Raw genomic sequence first — 15046 nt, 5'->3', positions numbered from 1 at the left:
ACAATTAGCACCCGGCAGCCTGGCAATTAGCACCCGGCAGCCTGGCAATTAGCACCCGGCAGTCAGACAATTAGCTCCCAGAAGCCTGGCAATTAGCACCCGGTAGCCTGGCCATAAGCACCCGGCAGCCTGGCCTTCCTATAGATCAGTAGAAGTGCTGGAGAGGGAAAGGTCTATTAGAGGGCAGGGTGGATGGTTGAATATTCACACACACGCATGCAGCTTTGTCACTGATAAGGCTCTGTAATGATGAGCTGGACTTGCTGGACTAGTAATTGTCTGTGGTTTCTTTGCAGGAAGTGATCAACGCCCTGAAACAGACCTGGCACATCCATTGTTTCCTGTGTGCATCGTGCCAGCAGCCCATTAGGAACAACACCTTTCACCTGGAGGATGGAGAGCCCTACTGTGAAAGAGGTGAACACACATAGACTATGTCTCAATTATCTGTCATTCCTCCCACTTCCCTTCCCTGTTAAAGATGTGTGTGAAGTAGTGAACAAGTGTACTCTTCAGGAGAAAGGAGATATTATTGGGAAGCACACAGGCTGACTGATTTTTCAGTTTTACAAGTAGTCTACAGTTCAGCAGTGGTCTAGAGTTCAGTAGTAGTCTGAGTTCAGGAGTAGTCTAGAGTTCAGTAGTAGTCTGAGTTCAGGAGTAGTCTAGAGTTCAGTAGTAGTTTACAGTTCAGGAGTAGTCTGAGTTCAGGAGTAGTCTGAGTTCAGGAGTAGTCTAGAGTTCAGTATTAGTTTAGAGTTCAGTAGTAGTCTGCGTTCAGGAGTAGTCTGAGTTCAGGAGTAGTCTAGAGTTCAGTAGTAGTCTGAGTTCAGGAGTAGTCTGAGTTCAGGAGTAGTCTAGAGTTCAGTAGTAGTCTAGAGTTCAGTAGTAGTCTGAGTTCAGTAGTAGTCTGAGTTCAGGAGTAGTCTGAGTTCAGGAGTAGTCTGAGTTCAGGAGTAGTCTAGAGTTCAGTAGTAGTCTGAGTTCAGGAGTAGTCTAGAGTTCAGGAGTAGTCTAGAGTTCAGGAGTAGTCTGAGTTCAGGAGTAGTCTGAGTTCAGTAGTAGTCTGAGTAGTCTAGAGTTCAGTAGTAGTCTGAGTTCAGGAGTAGTCTGAGTTCAGGAGTAGTCTAGAGTTCAGGAGTAGTCTGAGTAGTCTAGAGTTCAGTAGTAGTCTGAGTTCAGGAGTGGTCTAGAGTTCAGTAGTAGTCTAGAGTTCAGTAGTAGTCTGAGTTCAGGAGTAGTCTGAGTTCAGGAGTAGTCTGAGTTCAGGAGTAGTCTAGAGTTCAAGAGTAGTCTGAGTTCAGGAGTAGTCTGAGTTCAGTAGTAGTCTAGAGTTCAGTAGTAGTCTAAGTTCAGGAGTAGTCTAAGTTCAGGAGTAGTCTAGAGTTCAGTAGTAGTCTGAGTTCAGGAGTAGTCTAGAGTTCAGGAGTAGTCTGAGTTCAGTAGTAGTCTGAGTAGTCTAGAGTTCAGTAGTAGTCTGAGTTCAGTAGTAGTCTGAGTTCAGGAGTGGTCTAGAGTTCAGTAGTAGTCTAGAGTTCAGGAGTGGTCTAGAGTTCAGTAGTAGTCTGAGTTCAGGAGTAGTCTGAGTTCAGGAGTAGTCTGAGTTCAGGAGTAGTCTAGAGTTCAGGAGTAGTCTGAGTTCAGGAGTAGTCTGAGTTCAGTAGTAGTCTGAGTAGTCTAGAGTTCAGTAGTAGTCTGAGTTCAGTAGTAGTCTGAGTTCAGGAGTGGTCTAGAGTTCAGGAGTGGTCTAGAGTTCAGGAGTGGTCTAGAGTTCAGTAGTAGTCTGAGTTCAGGAGTAGTCTGAGTTCAGGAGTAGTCTGAGTTCAGGAGTAGTCTAGAGTTCAGGAGTAGTCTGAGTTCAGTAGTAGTCTAGAGTTCAGGAGTAGTCTGAGTTCAGTAGTAGTCTAGAGTTCAGGAGTAGTCTAGAGTTCAGGAGTCATGAGTAGTCTAGAGTTCAGGAGTAGTCTGAGTTCAGTAGTAGTCTAGAGTTCAGTAGTAGTCTAGAGTTCAATAGTAGTCTGAGTTCAGGAGTAGTCTAGAGTTCAGTAGTAGTCTAGAGTTCAGTAGTAGTCTGAGTTCAGGAGTAGTCTAGAGTTCAGTGGTAGTCTAGAGTTCAGTAGTAGTCTGAGTTCAGGAGTAGTCTAGAGTTCAGTAGTAGTCTGAGTTCAGTAGTAGTCTGAGTTCAGTAGTAGTCTGAGTTCAGTAGTAGTCTGAGTTCAGTAGTAGTCTAGAGTTCAGTAGTAGTCTGAGTTCAATAGTAGTCTGAGTTCAGGAGTAGTCTAGAGTTCAGGAGTGGTCTAGAGTTCAGTAGTAGTCTGAGTAGTCTGAGTTCAGTAGTAGTCTGAGTTCAGTAGTAGTCTAGAGTTCAGGAGTAGTCTAGAGTTCAGGAGTAGTCTAGAGTTCAGGAGTGGTCTAGAGTTCAGTAGTAGTCTGAGTTCAATAGTAGTCTGAGTTCAGGAGTAGTCTAGAGTTCAGGAGTGGTCTAGAGTTCAGTAGTAGTCTGAGTTCAGTAGTAGTCTAGAGTTCAGGAGTAGTCTGAGTTCAGGAGTAGTCTGAGTTCAGTAGTAGTCTAGAGTTCAGTAGTAGTCTAGAGTTCAGTAGTAGTCTAGAGTTCAGTAGTAGTCTAGAGTTCAGTAGTAGTCTGAGTTCAGGAGTAGTCTAGAGTTCAGGAGTAGTCTAGAGTTCAGGAGTAGTCTAGAGTTCAGTAGTAGTCTGAGTTTAATTCTTAACTCTTCTCTTTTTTTCAGACTATTACTCCCTTTTTGGTACCGGTTGCCATGGTTGCGAGTTCCCCATAGAGGCAGGCGACAAGTTCTTGGAGGCTCTGGGCTTCACCTGGCATGACACCTGTTTTGTGTGTGTGGTACGTTAGGCCTTGCAGTGTATGTGTGTTGCTGTGTGGCTCAGTTGGTCAAGCATGGCATGAGTTTGATTCTCAGTGGGGCCACCCATACGAAAATGTATGCATGCACTACTGTAAATCGCTTTGGATGAAAGTATCTGCTAAGTGGCATATATTTATTATATGTATTTTCAAACTGGGTGGTTCAAGCCCTGAATGCTGATTGGCTGGCAACCGTGGTATATCAGACCGTATACCACGGGTATGACAAAACATTTATTTGTACTGCTCTAATTACATTGGTAACCAGTTTATAATAGCAATAAGGCTCCTCAGGGTTTGTGGTATATGGCCAATATTTTTTTTATTTTTTTTATTTTACCTTTATTTATACAGGTTTATTTTCATTGAGATAAATATCTCTTTTCCAAGAGAGACCTGGTCCAATAGCAGCAAGGGGAACAACGTTTCAGACAAACCAAATTACATACACTAACACAACATTAAACAAAACTATAAACACACATACAGTACAACAAAAACATAATACATTTAAAAGCACAAACATCTTGACTAAAAACAGCTGGCCTAAAAACAATTACACTCTTCTATAATATATACATCGATCAAGTGTTTGAACTCAGCCAACGAAACTAGATCATCACATTTTAAAATGTTCAAAAGAGAATTCCAGGACCACGGAGCTGAGTAACTAAAACTATTTCTACCATGACCTGTTCTAATTTTTGGTACTGTTAGAAGCAAATCAGAAGGGGACCGTAATTGATACTTATTTACTGACCTAACTAAAAAAGAACAGAGATAAAATGGCATTTTACCCAATATGGCCTTATAAATCAGTGTATACCAGTGTTTAAGCCTACGCAAGGTCAATGACGACCAGCCTTTCGGCGCTGTAGAGATCACAATGATGTGTTAGACGTTTCTGATTTGTAATGAACCTGAGGGCTGCATGATACACTGAATCAAGTGCTCTCAGGGTAGTGGTTGAGGCCTGCATATATACACTGCGTGCACAATTATTAGGCAAATTGTATTCCTCTGGATTAATTTTATTGTTGAACAAACACAATGCTCTCAGTCAATCCAAAATGTTATTGAACCTCAAACCTGAATGTTTAACAAAGGAAAAGTGAGTTTTGTCTTTCTCAGGGAAATATATGTGTGCACAATTATTAGGCAACTATTAGTGTGCACAATTATTAGGCAACTAAATGACAAAAATAATTTCTCTCAACTCACTTGTTTATTCTCAATTTTTAGAGTAAGTGTAACAGATAAGTAACACAAAATGACAATTATATAACATTTTTGGCCTTTCAAAAATATTCAGTGACCAATATAGCCACCCTTATTTTCAATAACGGCCATGAGCCTTCCATCCATGGAGTTTCTTGATCTGTTCACGATCAGTTTTCACTGAAGCAGCAACCACAGCCTCCCAAATGCTGTTCAAAAAGGTGTATTGTCTTTCATCACTGTAAATCTCACGTTTGAGAAGGGCCCACAGGTTCTCAATAGGATTTAAGCCAGGTGAGGAAGGGGGCCAGGTCATTATTCAGGCATCTTTGAGGCCCTTGCTGGCTAGCCAAGCAGTGGAGTACTTGGATGCATGTGATGGAGCATTGTCCTGCATAAAGATCATGGCCTTCTAGAATGCTGAGAACTTCTTCCTGTACCACTGTTTGATGAAAGAATCTTCCAGAAACTGGCAGTAGGTTTGGGAGTTGAGTTTCAGTCCATCTTCAACCCGAAAAGGTCATCCTCAATGATAGCAGCCCATACCAGTACCCCTACTTCACCTTGCTGGCACCTGACTCAAAGTGTTGCCCTGTGTCCATTACTGATCCAGCCACGGGCCCATCCATTTGGTCCATCAAGAGTCACTTTCATTTCATCTGTCTATAAAACCTTTGAAAAATCTGTCTTCAGGTATTTCTTTGCCCAATCTTGACGCTTCAACTTGTGAATCTTATTCAGTGGTGGTCTTGTTTCAGTCTTCTTGACCTTGGCCATGTCTCTGAGCACTTGACACCTTGTACTTCTGAACACTCTAGGTAGGTTGCAGTTCTGGAATACGGTGGCACTGGAGGATAATGGGTTCCTGGTAGTTTGACGTTTAATTCTTCTCAAGTTTTTTGCAGTTAATTTGCGCCTTTTCTTCCCCATGCGTTTTTTTGCGCCCCAGTTGACTATTCACAACAAAACGTTTGAATGTCCGGTGGTCACACCTCAATAGTTTAGCTATTTAAAGAGTGTCGCATCCATCTGAAAGGCATTTTACATTTTTGGTTTTTCAGTGTCAGTTAAATTTATTTTTTGGCCCATTTTACCTGAGGTAATGAGGCTGCCTAATAATTATGCACACCTATATTGATATAAGGTGTTATTCACTTTCGCCACACCCTCCCTCATTACACAAATACATATCACCTGAAAATGATTAAATCCAATAAGCATTCAAGTTTATATGGTTTAGAGTTTGAAAATGTGAATAGAAACAATGATAAGATCAGAATACTCACTTGCCTAATAATTGTGCACGCAGTGTATAACATCACTAAATCTAAAACTGAAAATAATGTACATCGTACCAGCTCCTTCCTGGCCTCAAAGAAAAACAAGCCTTATGCCGGTAATAAAATCCTATTTTCAGCTTGAGCTTCCTTATCAAGTTCTCTACATGCACAGTGAAGCTCAGCTTATCATCAACCCACACACCCAAATATTTGTACACTTTAACTTGCTCTATATTATGTCCAGCCAATGTAGCAATGGCATGATTTGTAACATGCCTGGCATTTGAAAATACCATGCATGTTGTTTTACCCGAATTTAGAATCAGTTTTAAATCATACAGATTATGTTGTATGATGTTAAATGCTCTTTGGGCATTTTCAAAAGCTAAAGATAAACTACTACCACTTGAATAAAGAACAGTATCATCTGCATAAAAATTAACATCCGCTGTTTCAATAAGATCCCCAATGTTGTTGATATACAAAATGAACAACAGTGGGCCCAAAATAGAACCTTGCGGAACACCTGAGCACACCTCTATGGACTCAGATTTGCAACCATCCGCCATTACACATTGTGTACGATTTGATAGGTAATTTATAAACCAATCTAGAGTATGACCAGTAAGTCCACAACATTTTAACCTTTGCACTAACACAGCATGGTCCACGGTGTCAAAAGCCTTCGACAAATCAATAAAAACAGACACACAATGTAACTTCTTATACATTTTAGTCATTTAGCAGACGCTCTTATCCAGACAATTTTGAAATGGGTCGATAGTTGTCAAGTAGCGAGGGATCTCCACCTTTCAGGAGAGGCAGTACAAAAGCAGATTTCCATAACTTGGGGATTTCCTTAACATCAAGCGTAAGGTTAAAAATACATGTTAAGGGGGAGCAATGATGTCAGCGGCTAGGTGTATGAGGCGGGGGTCTAGTTCATCAGGGCCAGGGGATTTTTTTAAATCAATTTATTTCAGGGCTTTACACACTTCTGAAACAGAGAAGGATGAAAAGGAAAACCAGGTGAAGGAGTGCATAGGGGTGTCAGGTAAATTTATAGGGGGCTCAATTATACCTTTGACCTTTTCAAATAAACTGCCTGCATCTAAAAAATGCTGGTTCAAGGCTTTCAGAATGGAGGTTCTCTCAGTTACAATCTGAGTGGCGACCAACAATTGTTTAGGAAGCTGTGTATCTTTTCTGCACTCCAAACCTTTCACTACTTGACAAAATTTGGAAGGATTATTTACATTTTGTGAAGTAGATTTCAGGTAGTGGTCTGCTTTCAATTTACGGATCATAGCCACACCCATATTTTGAAGACGTTTAAAAGCCATCCAATCATCTGCCAAACCAGTCCCTCTTGCTTTAGCCCACATAGCATTTCGTTCCCTTATGATTTTTGTAAGTTCCTTAGTAAACCAAGGGTTCTCTCTGCCCTTAATCCTGAATTTTTTAAAAGGGGCATGCCTATTACATACATCCTGGAATGTGTTGTGGAAGTAAGAAAAGGCTAGTTCAACATCAGGGATTAATTCCATTCTATTCCATTCAATGCTAGATACATCATGTAAAAAACCTTGAATATCAAACCGCTTCCAGTTTCTTTTCGTAATGACACGTGGAGAATGCTTAGGAATTTGACCATCTCTCACAGAGGCAATAGCACAGTGATCACTTATGTCATTTGCAAAAATACCAGAGCTAAGGGCTGTATCCAGTAACTCCGCGTTGCGTCGTGCCTAAGAACAGCCCTTAGCCGTGGTATATTGGCCATATACCACACCCCCTCTGGCCTTATTGCTTAATTATATGCACATGTATCTGTGTCTGTATCTGTATCTGTATCTGTATCTGGGTCTATGTCTGTATCTGTATCTGTGTCTATGTCTGTATCTGTATCTGTGTCTGTATCTGAATCTGTATCTGTATCTGTGTCTATGTCTGTATCTGTGTCTGTGTCTATGTCTGTATCTGTATCTGTGCCTGTATCTGTATCTGTGTCTATGTCTGTATCTGTATCTGTGCCTGTATCTGTATCTGTGTCTATGTCTGTATCTGTATCTGTATCTGTGTCTATGTCTGTATCTGTGTCTATGTCTGTATCTGTATCTGTGCCTGTATCTGTATCTGTGTCTATGTCTGTATCTGTATCTGTGCCTGTATCTGTATCTGTCTGTATCTGTATCTGTGTCTATGTCTGTATCTGTATCTGTGCCTGTATCTGTGTCTGTATCTGTGTCTGTATCTGTGTCTATGTCTGTATCTGTGCCTGTGTCTATGTCTGTATCTGTATCTGTGTCTGTATCTGTGTCTGTATCTGTATCTGTGTCTATGTCTGTGTATGTGTCTGTATCTGTGTCTGTATCTGTGTCTGTATCTGTGTCTGTGTCTGTATCTGTGCCTGTGTCTGTATCTGTATCTGTGTCTGTGTCTGTATCTGTGTGTGTATCTGTGTCGGTATCTGTATCTGTGTCGGTATCTGTATCTGTATCGGTGTCTGTATCTGTGTCTGTATCTGTGTCTGTATCTGTGTCTGTGTCTGTATCTGTGTGTGTATCTGTATCTGTATCTGTATCGGTGTCTGTATCTGTGTGTGTATCTATGTCTGTATCTGTATCGGTGTCTGTATCTGTGTCTGTATCTGTGTCTGTATCTGTGTCTGTATATGTGTCTGTATCTGTGTCTGTATCTGTGTCTGTATCTGTGTCTGTGTCTGTATCTGTATATGTGTGTGTATCTGTATCTGTGTTTGTGTGTGTCTGTATCTGTATCTGTATCTGTGTCTGTGTCTGTGTCTGTATGTGTGTGTGTATCTGTGTCGGTATCTGTGTCTGTATCTGTATCTGTGTCTGTGTCTGTATCTGTGTGTGTATCTGTATCTGTGTCTGTGTCTGTGTCTGTGTCTGTATCTGTATCTGTGTCTGTGTCTGTATCTGTGTGTGTATCTGTGTCGGTATCTGTATCTGTGTCTGTGTCTGTATCTGTGTGTGTATCTGTGTCGGTATCTGTATCTGTATCTGTGTCTGTGTCTGTGTCTGTATCTGTGTCTGTGTCTGTGTCTGTGTCTGTATCTGTGTGTGTATCTGTGTCGTATCTGTATCTGTATCTGTGTCTGTGTCTGTATCTGTATCTGTGTCTGTGTCTGTATCTGTGTCTGTATCTGTGTGTGTATCTGTATCTGTATCTGTGTCTGTGTCTGTATCTGTGTCTGTGTCTGTATCTGTATCTGTGTCTGTGTTCCAGATCTGCTGCACCACTCTGGAGGGTCAAGCCTTCTTCTCCAAAATGGACAAGCCTCTGTGCAGGAAACATGCACATAGTGTGGTGAAAATATGAGCAAGGACAGGAGCAGATGGCGAGAGGAGAGCTGGAGGAAGAAGGAGCAGATGGCGAGAGGAGAGCTGGAGGAAGAAGGAGCAGATGGCGAGAGGAGAGCTGGAGGAAGAAGGAGCAGATGGCGAGAGGAGAGCTGGAGGAAGAAGGAGCAGATGGCGAGAGGAGAGCTGGAGGAAGAAGGAGCAGATGGCGAGAGGAGAGCTGGAGGAAGAAGGAGCAGATGGCGAGAGAAGAGCTGGAGGAAGAATGAGCAGATGGCGAGAGGAGAGCTGGAGGAAGAAGGAGCAGATGGCGAGAGGAGAGCTGGAGGAAGAAGGAGCAGATGGCGAGAGGAGAGCTGGAGGAAGAAGGAGCAGATAGCGAGAGGAAAGCTGGAGGAAGTACGCTTGGCTAGACGGGGAACTTATGTTATGACTGTTGATGCTATTTGGAGTATCGCCAGAACTAAACACCTCAGTCAGGGAAAGTCCAGAAGATCAGAGGGATCTCCATGGATACATCCCAAACGGTACCCTATTTCCTAGGTAGTGCACTACTCTTGACCAGAGCATGGTTGTATCCATGGAGATCACTCTGATCTTCTGGACTTTCCCTGACTGAGGTGTTTAGTTCTGGCGATAAAGTGTTGTTTCCTGCTTTGTGTCAAGTATGATAGGCAATATGTAGTCATAATAATCATATGTTGGGTGCTTATATTCCTATTTTTATTGTCTATAAATGTATCCATGTATACTCCCCCCCCCCCCCCCCCCTCCATAGGAGTATTGTGCCATTCTACCATTCTTCTGTATGCTGTCATGGGCAAGATGCCTCTCGTAATGAGACTAGACTAAAACGATACGTTTGTTTTGTTTTGAATGGCCAAAATCAACGATGTGTATATTTTACATGTACATCTCAAAGAATACAGAATTTTGAAAAGCGGTAGAGGGGATATCATTAAAGCTAAACCATGCTCATGCCCATGGTGCATTCAACTGTTAGAATTGGTCCCAGTTGAAAAAATAAATACATGGAATTTTCCTCCAACAAAAAACATCTGCATTGGGATGTGGTGTTTTGACTGTTTGATATCATTTCTACCAACGTGATAGAATCTACATTCAACTTGTATTACCGTTTCCAAAAGCCAAGTTGTTGTTGTTGGCTACCCATCATACTGTACATGAAGGGATTTGAGAAATAATGTTTGTAAAGAAGTATATTTTTGAGGCTGCTGTTTGTAGCCTGAGTTCCAGTCTGTTTGTGCTATCATGCCAACTCCTTGTCATTGTCATGTCATATCAATTGGCAAGAGCAAAAAAACAGGCTAGCTGTTTCATAGCCCTCGGAAAATGCCTACACTGAGAGGATGAGAGAAAACTGAAGTGAGGGGAAAAGTCAAGACATTTTCCTTAGTCTGTTTTTCCCTGAAGTTTCTTGAATTCTCTTGCAGTGGAGGCTGCTGGGGGGGAGGACGGCTCATAATAATGTCTGGAACGGAGCAAATGGAATGGTATCAACCACATGGAAACCATGGAAACCACATGTTTTACCATTCCATCTATTCCCCTACAGCCATGACCACGAGCCCATCCTCATCCAATTAAGGTGCCACCAACCTCCTGTAGCCTCTTGGTATGAATCTAACTTCACTATCACTCCGTCTCAACAGAATGAATGATTGAATCTTGTTGTTGTTGATATGGATGAACGGTACAGAGGACAAGGAGTAAACCAAGTCACATAAACCAAGTCATTCTATGGTGATAAAAAAAAATTAAAAAAAATGTTTATTTAGCTCTTGATTTATTATATATCTTCTATTTCACAGTTTGTTATTATTAAAATGTTAGTCCAAAAGGTTAGAGTAAGGTCTTGGTCCATACTGTAATTCTCACATCCTGAAATCATGTCACTGGTAATGGAGTGTAACAACCCTTCTCTTTTAACCTCAACGGTCTCAATTAGCATTAGATTCAACTGTATGGCCTGTCATATGGCATATGTCACTGTTACATGAATGACTTAGCACTTCACATCTTCTAACACTGGTTCTCACAGGGTTTAACGTTCACATTAAGTGGCCTGTGTCGTGGATACTGGCAGACACAACCTACCATAGGCTACCAGAGTCGACATGTGTTCAAATCCAAACCGCTGCCTTTCTGCCTCGCCATCCGTACTTCATTTCCTGTCTGTTCTTCACTAGTCTATCTCAATGAAATTATTAAAAAATAACAAAATAAAATAAGGTAAATAACATTCTAATTAGGTTATTACCCTTTTTGTGAAAATCATATGAGGAGGATTACTGGTCCTGTCTTTGCAAATCCTATTGGTTATCTTAACATATCAATTAAGACCATATATTATAATTAGATTAATGTGAAAATATTCCTGTAAAAGCATATTTAAAGGTGCATAAATATGCAATTCCTGGTTGCAAAAATTCTAATAGTTCACCTAATTTCTGTTTATGTGACAAAACAAGGTATCATTGTGTAGAGCATCATTGTACTATCTAAACTGCTGTGAAATATATTTTCCATAACCATAAATAGTGTATTTTCTGCTGTTTGAAGCTGGTGTACAAAACTGAAAGTAAAAGAAGCAAAAACAAACCATAAGAATGGTAAGCATAGAAATAGCGCACATAGAAAACATCTAACGCTTCTTAGACTTGTTTTCAACGAGAATGACAGATCTATAACTCACATTTCTTTGTGAATTTGGTCGGGTTGCCCAAAAAATGACATAATGCATCTTTAAAAGCATAGTGTAGTGGAATCATCTTCCTGTTCATTGTTTTAACAAGAGTCATGTAATCACCACCATGGCCCTCAATGGGTTGTATTTATGTCTTCTGAATAAAGAGAACAACATAATTCAATGCATAATGATGTAATCTAAATGAAAAATAAACCCCCCCTGAAATTTGACTCAGTCACTTGTATTTTTAAATCGGAGATCTACATTTCATGACTGTTCCATTGGCACACATTGATGATATTGGTTACTTCAATGCCAAGGTAGCGTTGACCCCCAGCCGTTCCATATGTATTTGATCTATTTCAGAGCTACCACTCCTCATTCAACTTGTCAACCAATCAGCAAGGAGAATCAGGTGTGCTAGTTAAAGCTACAACAAAATTGTGAAACGTCTGGGGGTCCCCGAGTAGAGGTTTGAGAACCATTAACCATCCTTAATTTAAAAGCTGTTTTCTTAACTGCAATTCTTCAAGACGTCGGTAGTTGGAGCGAAGGAACGGAGCATTTCTTAAGAAGTGTAACGCTTTTTTGAGAGGCAAGGTAGAGAGGTTGTTGACTCAAAAATGCGAACGTGAGACAACTGCAGAACGGAAAGACGGACGGTCGGGTCCTCTAGTGTTGAGAAGAGTATCATCTGTAGTGGATTCCCGAGGTGCTGACTACAAAAGTGTTCTATCATTCTGAGAGTAAGGTGAGAACAAAACATGTGGTCTAGAAAGTTGAATTACTTTGTGAGCTGGAGGCGTTTCAATTTCGAACAGTCGAATTGCTGCCTTCATCAGTCTGAAATGTACTGCGATAATCACAGGTAGAACAGCAAAACATGTTTATTTAGTCACGGGAGTTGAGTAGTTGGCATTTTACACAATCAAGAAATGTAGCCTACCCTCCCAGTTTGAGATACTTTGTTGCTATAACACTTTTTGATGGCGTTTCAGATATCCAGTAGCTTACAATGACAACACCAGAGCTCTATATATAATGCAACTAAAATGTGTCTTTTCACACAGCCTGGTCTCATAGACTAAACGTAATATTGTGAACGTAAATCCGGGTTATCAAATTAGTATGGAAGGTTGCTTTTCACACAGCCTGGTCTCATAGACTAAACGTAACATTGTTAACGTAAATTCGGATTATCAAATTAGTGTGGCATGTTGCATTTTGTATGGTTACAGAAGGTTACTTAATAACTTTGGGATCGGTGTCCTGTCCATGGGACTGTTGCACTAACGTAGGCTAATGCGATTAGGATGAGGTTGTAAGTAACAAGAATATTTCCCAGGACATAGATATATCTGATATTGGCAGAAAGCTTAAATTCTTGTTAATCAAACTGCACTGTCCAATTTACAGTAGCTATTACAGTGAAAGAATACCATGCTATTGTTTGAGGAGAGTGCACAGTTTTGAACATGAAAAGTTATTAATAAACAAATTAAGCACATTTGGGCAGTCTTGATACATTTTGAACAGAAATACAATGGTTCATTGGAGCAGTCTAAAACAGTGCACATACACTGCTGCCATCTAGCGGACAAAATCTAAATTGCACCTAGGCAGGAATAATACATTATGGCCTTTCTCTTGCATTTCAAAGATGTTGGTACAAAAAATACAAAAGAACAGTTTTTTCCCCCTTTGTATTATCTTGTACCCGATCTATTGTGTTATATTCTCCTACATTCCTTTCACATTTACTCAAACGTCATAGTGTTTCCTTTCAAATGGTACCAAGAATATGCATATCCCTGCTTCAGGGCCTGAGCTACAGGCAGTTAGATTTGGGTATGTCATTTTAGGTGCAAATTGGGAAAAAAGGGTTGGATCCTTAATTAAAGGAAAATTCCAAACAAAAGCTATATTTTTGTATTTGTTTCATTAATCCATTGGTGATAAAGTCCCAAAATATTTTGCTTGTCAACTATTTACTACTTTTTAGCGATTTTGCAACTACTTAGCATGTTAGCTAACCATAACCTTTTAGCGAACCCTAACCCTTTAACCTAACTCCTAACCTTAACCCCTAGCCTAGCCTAAGTTAGCCAGCTAGTTAGCGTTAGTCACCTAGCCATCTAGCTAACATTAGCCAAACAAATTGGATTTCATAACATATCATATGTTGTGCAAGTTCGTAACATATTGTACATTTTGCAAATTCACAACATGTCAAACGTTTTGCAAATTCGTAACATATTAGAAGGAATGGATGATGGACATCCAGAAATGAATATATACCATAAGAAACGTAACGTATACTCAATTGAGTTGTTGGATTTACATACAGAATAATACGAAATGGTCTGAGACCAGGTTGCAGCACATCTCAGCTAGCACATTTAGTTCCTTGGAAGTTGTTGGAACGTATGTGTTTGACCAGTAAAACGTTACGTTTTTCAAACATTCTGAGAACAGAAGTGAACATTTTGCCTGTTCTGGGAATGTTTATTTTTATGTTGCAGGGAGGATCTGAGAACATTTTACTCTGGTTCCTTGAAAGTTTTTCTGGGAGGTTTTATTAACGCTCTGAGAGAGGGAATTATTAGGTAATGAAATAACACTCTGAGAACATTCTCTAAATGTTGTGAAAGTTTTATAGTTATTCAAAGTGTTATTATTTTTCTATTCAATCTGTTGCTCTGAAGCGTTACAGATTCCGTGATAGAAATGAAATGGTAATTTACGATTGAGCCGACATATGCAGCGTGAATGAAGTCTGCTAAAGCTGGAACATTACCTTTAAATTTAAATTACGCCGAATTTTCACGATATGGATTGAATAGAGCCCTAATAACAAAATGTAAAGGTTATTTGGAAGTTTTTGAATACCTTATTGAAACATTAGGTGAATGTTTTAAGATTTTTTTTAAATAACACTGCTAGCTTATTTTGGATAAGCACTTAAAGCACAGATAGGACACATGGAAATGGATTTGCTTAGGCATTAATCATGCAAACACATGTATTTTCTATTGTGACACGGCATCAGTGAGAGGTGAACCTATGATATTATTTTCTCATGGAATTCGTCCACTGCGCCACCAGGTTAGCGCTAGTATGCCATGTGTTTTTTTTTTTTTACGCATACAAGCCTGCTCATTTTAGTCTAATAGACCCCATTTCAATGGAAACAAGCACTCATTAAGATCAGGTGTGGCCAATTAGTGGGCACGGTTAACACACCTGAACACACTTAACAATATTTTTTGTTTTACGCTGAGAAAGGCAAGTATATGTTATTAGAGCGTTTTCTGAACGTTACTAACATGTTCTTGTTGTTTTTATGGAAAGTTTTCTTCATGTTCTGAAAACGGAATGTATAGCTGGTTTGGTTGTTTAGCAACAAAACTAATAGACTGGGTTGGCTTAGACTGTTAACATTTTAAACTATATCTTGTCTCCATGTTTATTGAAAATGAATACATTTACACAATGAGCACTTTTTGTCTCTCAAATACATCATTACAGTTGTTGGTTAGCTAGCGAATTTTAGCATAGACGTGACATCGGTCAAAACAAGGCATGGTATCAATAACAAGATGCAACAAGCTGAAATGAGCCATCTACG

The 15046-nt window shown here is 40.1% G+C and overlaps 2 protein-coding genes across 10 annotated transcripts in view; both read left to right on the top strand.

Moving 5' to 3' along the window:
* pdlim5a (PDZ and LIM domain 5a) overlaps positions 1–8816 on the top strand; it is a 137271-nt gene extending 128455 nt beyond the window's left edge. For all 8 annotated transcript variants that reach the window (XM_029717977.1, XM_029717982.1, XM_029717980.1 and 5 more), the window contains 3 exons: positions 297–417; positions 2748–2863; positions 8635–8816. In XM_029717977.1, coding sequence (XP_029573837.1) covers positions 297–417; positions 2748–2863; positions 8635–8727 — 330 coding nt within the window. In that variant the 3' untranslated portion in view covers positions 8728–8816. The remainder of the gene's footprint in view (positions 1–296; positions 418–2747; positions 2864–8634) is intronic.
* Positions 8817–11835: 3019 nt separating this feature from the next.
* Positions 11836–15046, top strand: part of bmpr1ba (bone morphogenetic protein receptor, type IBa) — a 134439-nt gene continuing 131228 nt past the window's right edge. For both annotated transcript variants that reach the window (XM_029717984.1, XM_029717985.1), the window contains exon 1: positions 11836–12169. The gene's annotated coding sequence lies outside the window, so the exon portion shown is untranslated. The remainder of the gene's footprint in view (positions 12170–15046) is intronic.

This window comes from Salmo trutta, chromosome 27 (genome assembly GCF_901001165.1).
Source record: "Salmo trutta chromosome 27, fSalTru1.1, whole genome shotgun sequence".
Taxonomy (NCBI): domain Eukaryota; kingdom Metazoa; phylum Chordata; class Actinopteri; order Salmoniformes; family Salmonidae; genus Salmo; species Salmo trutta.
This window is presented reverse-complemented; position numbering and strand designations above follow the sequence as displayed.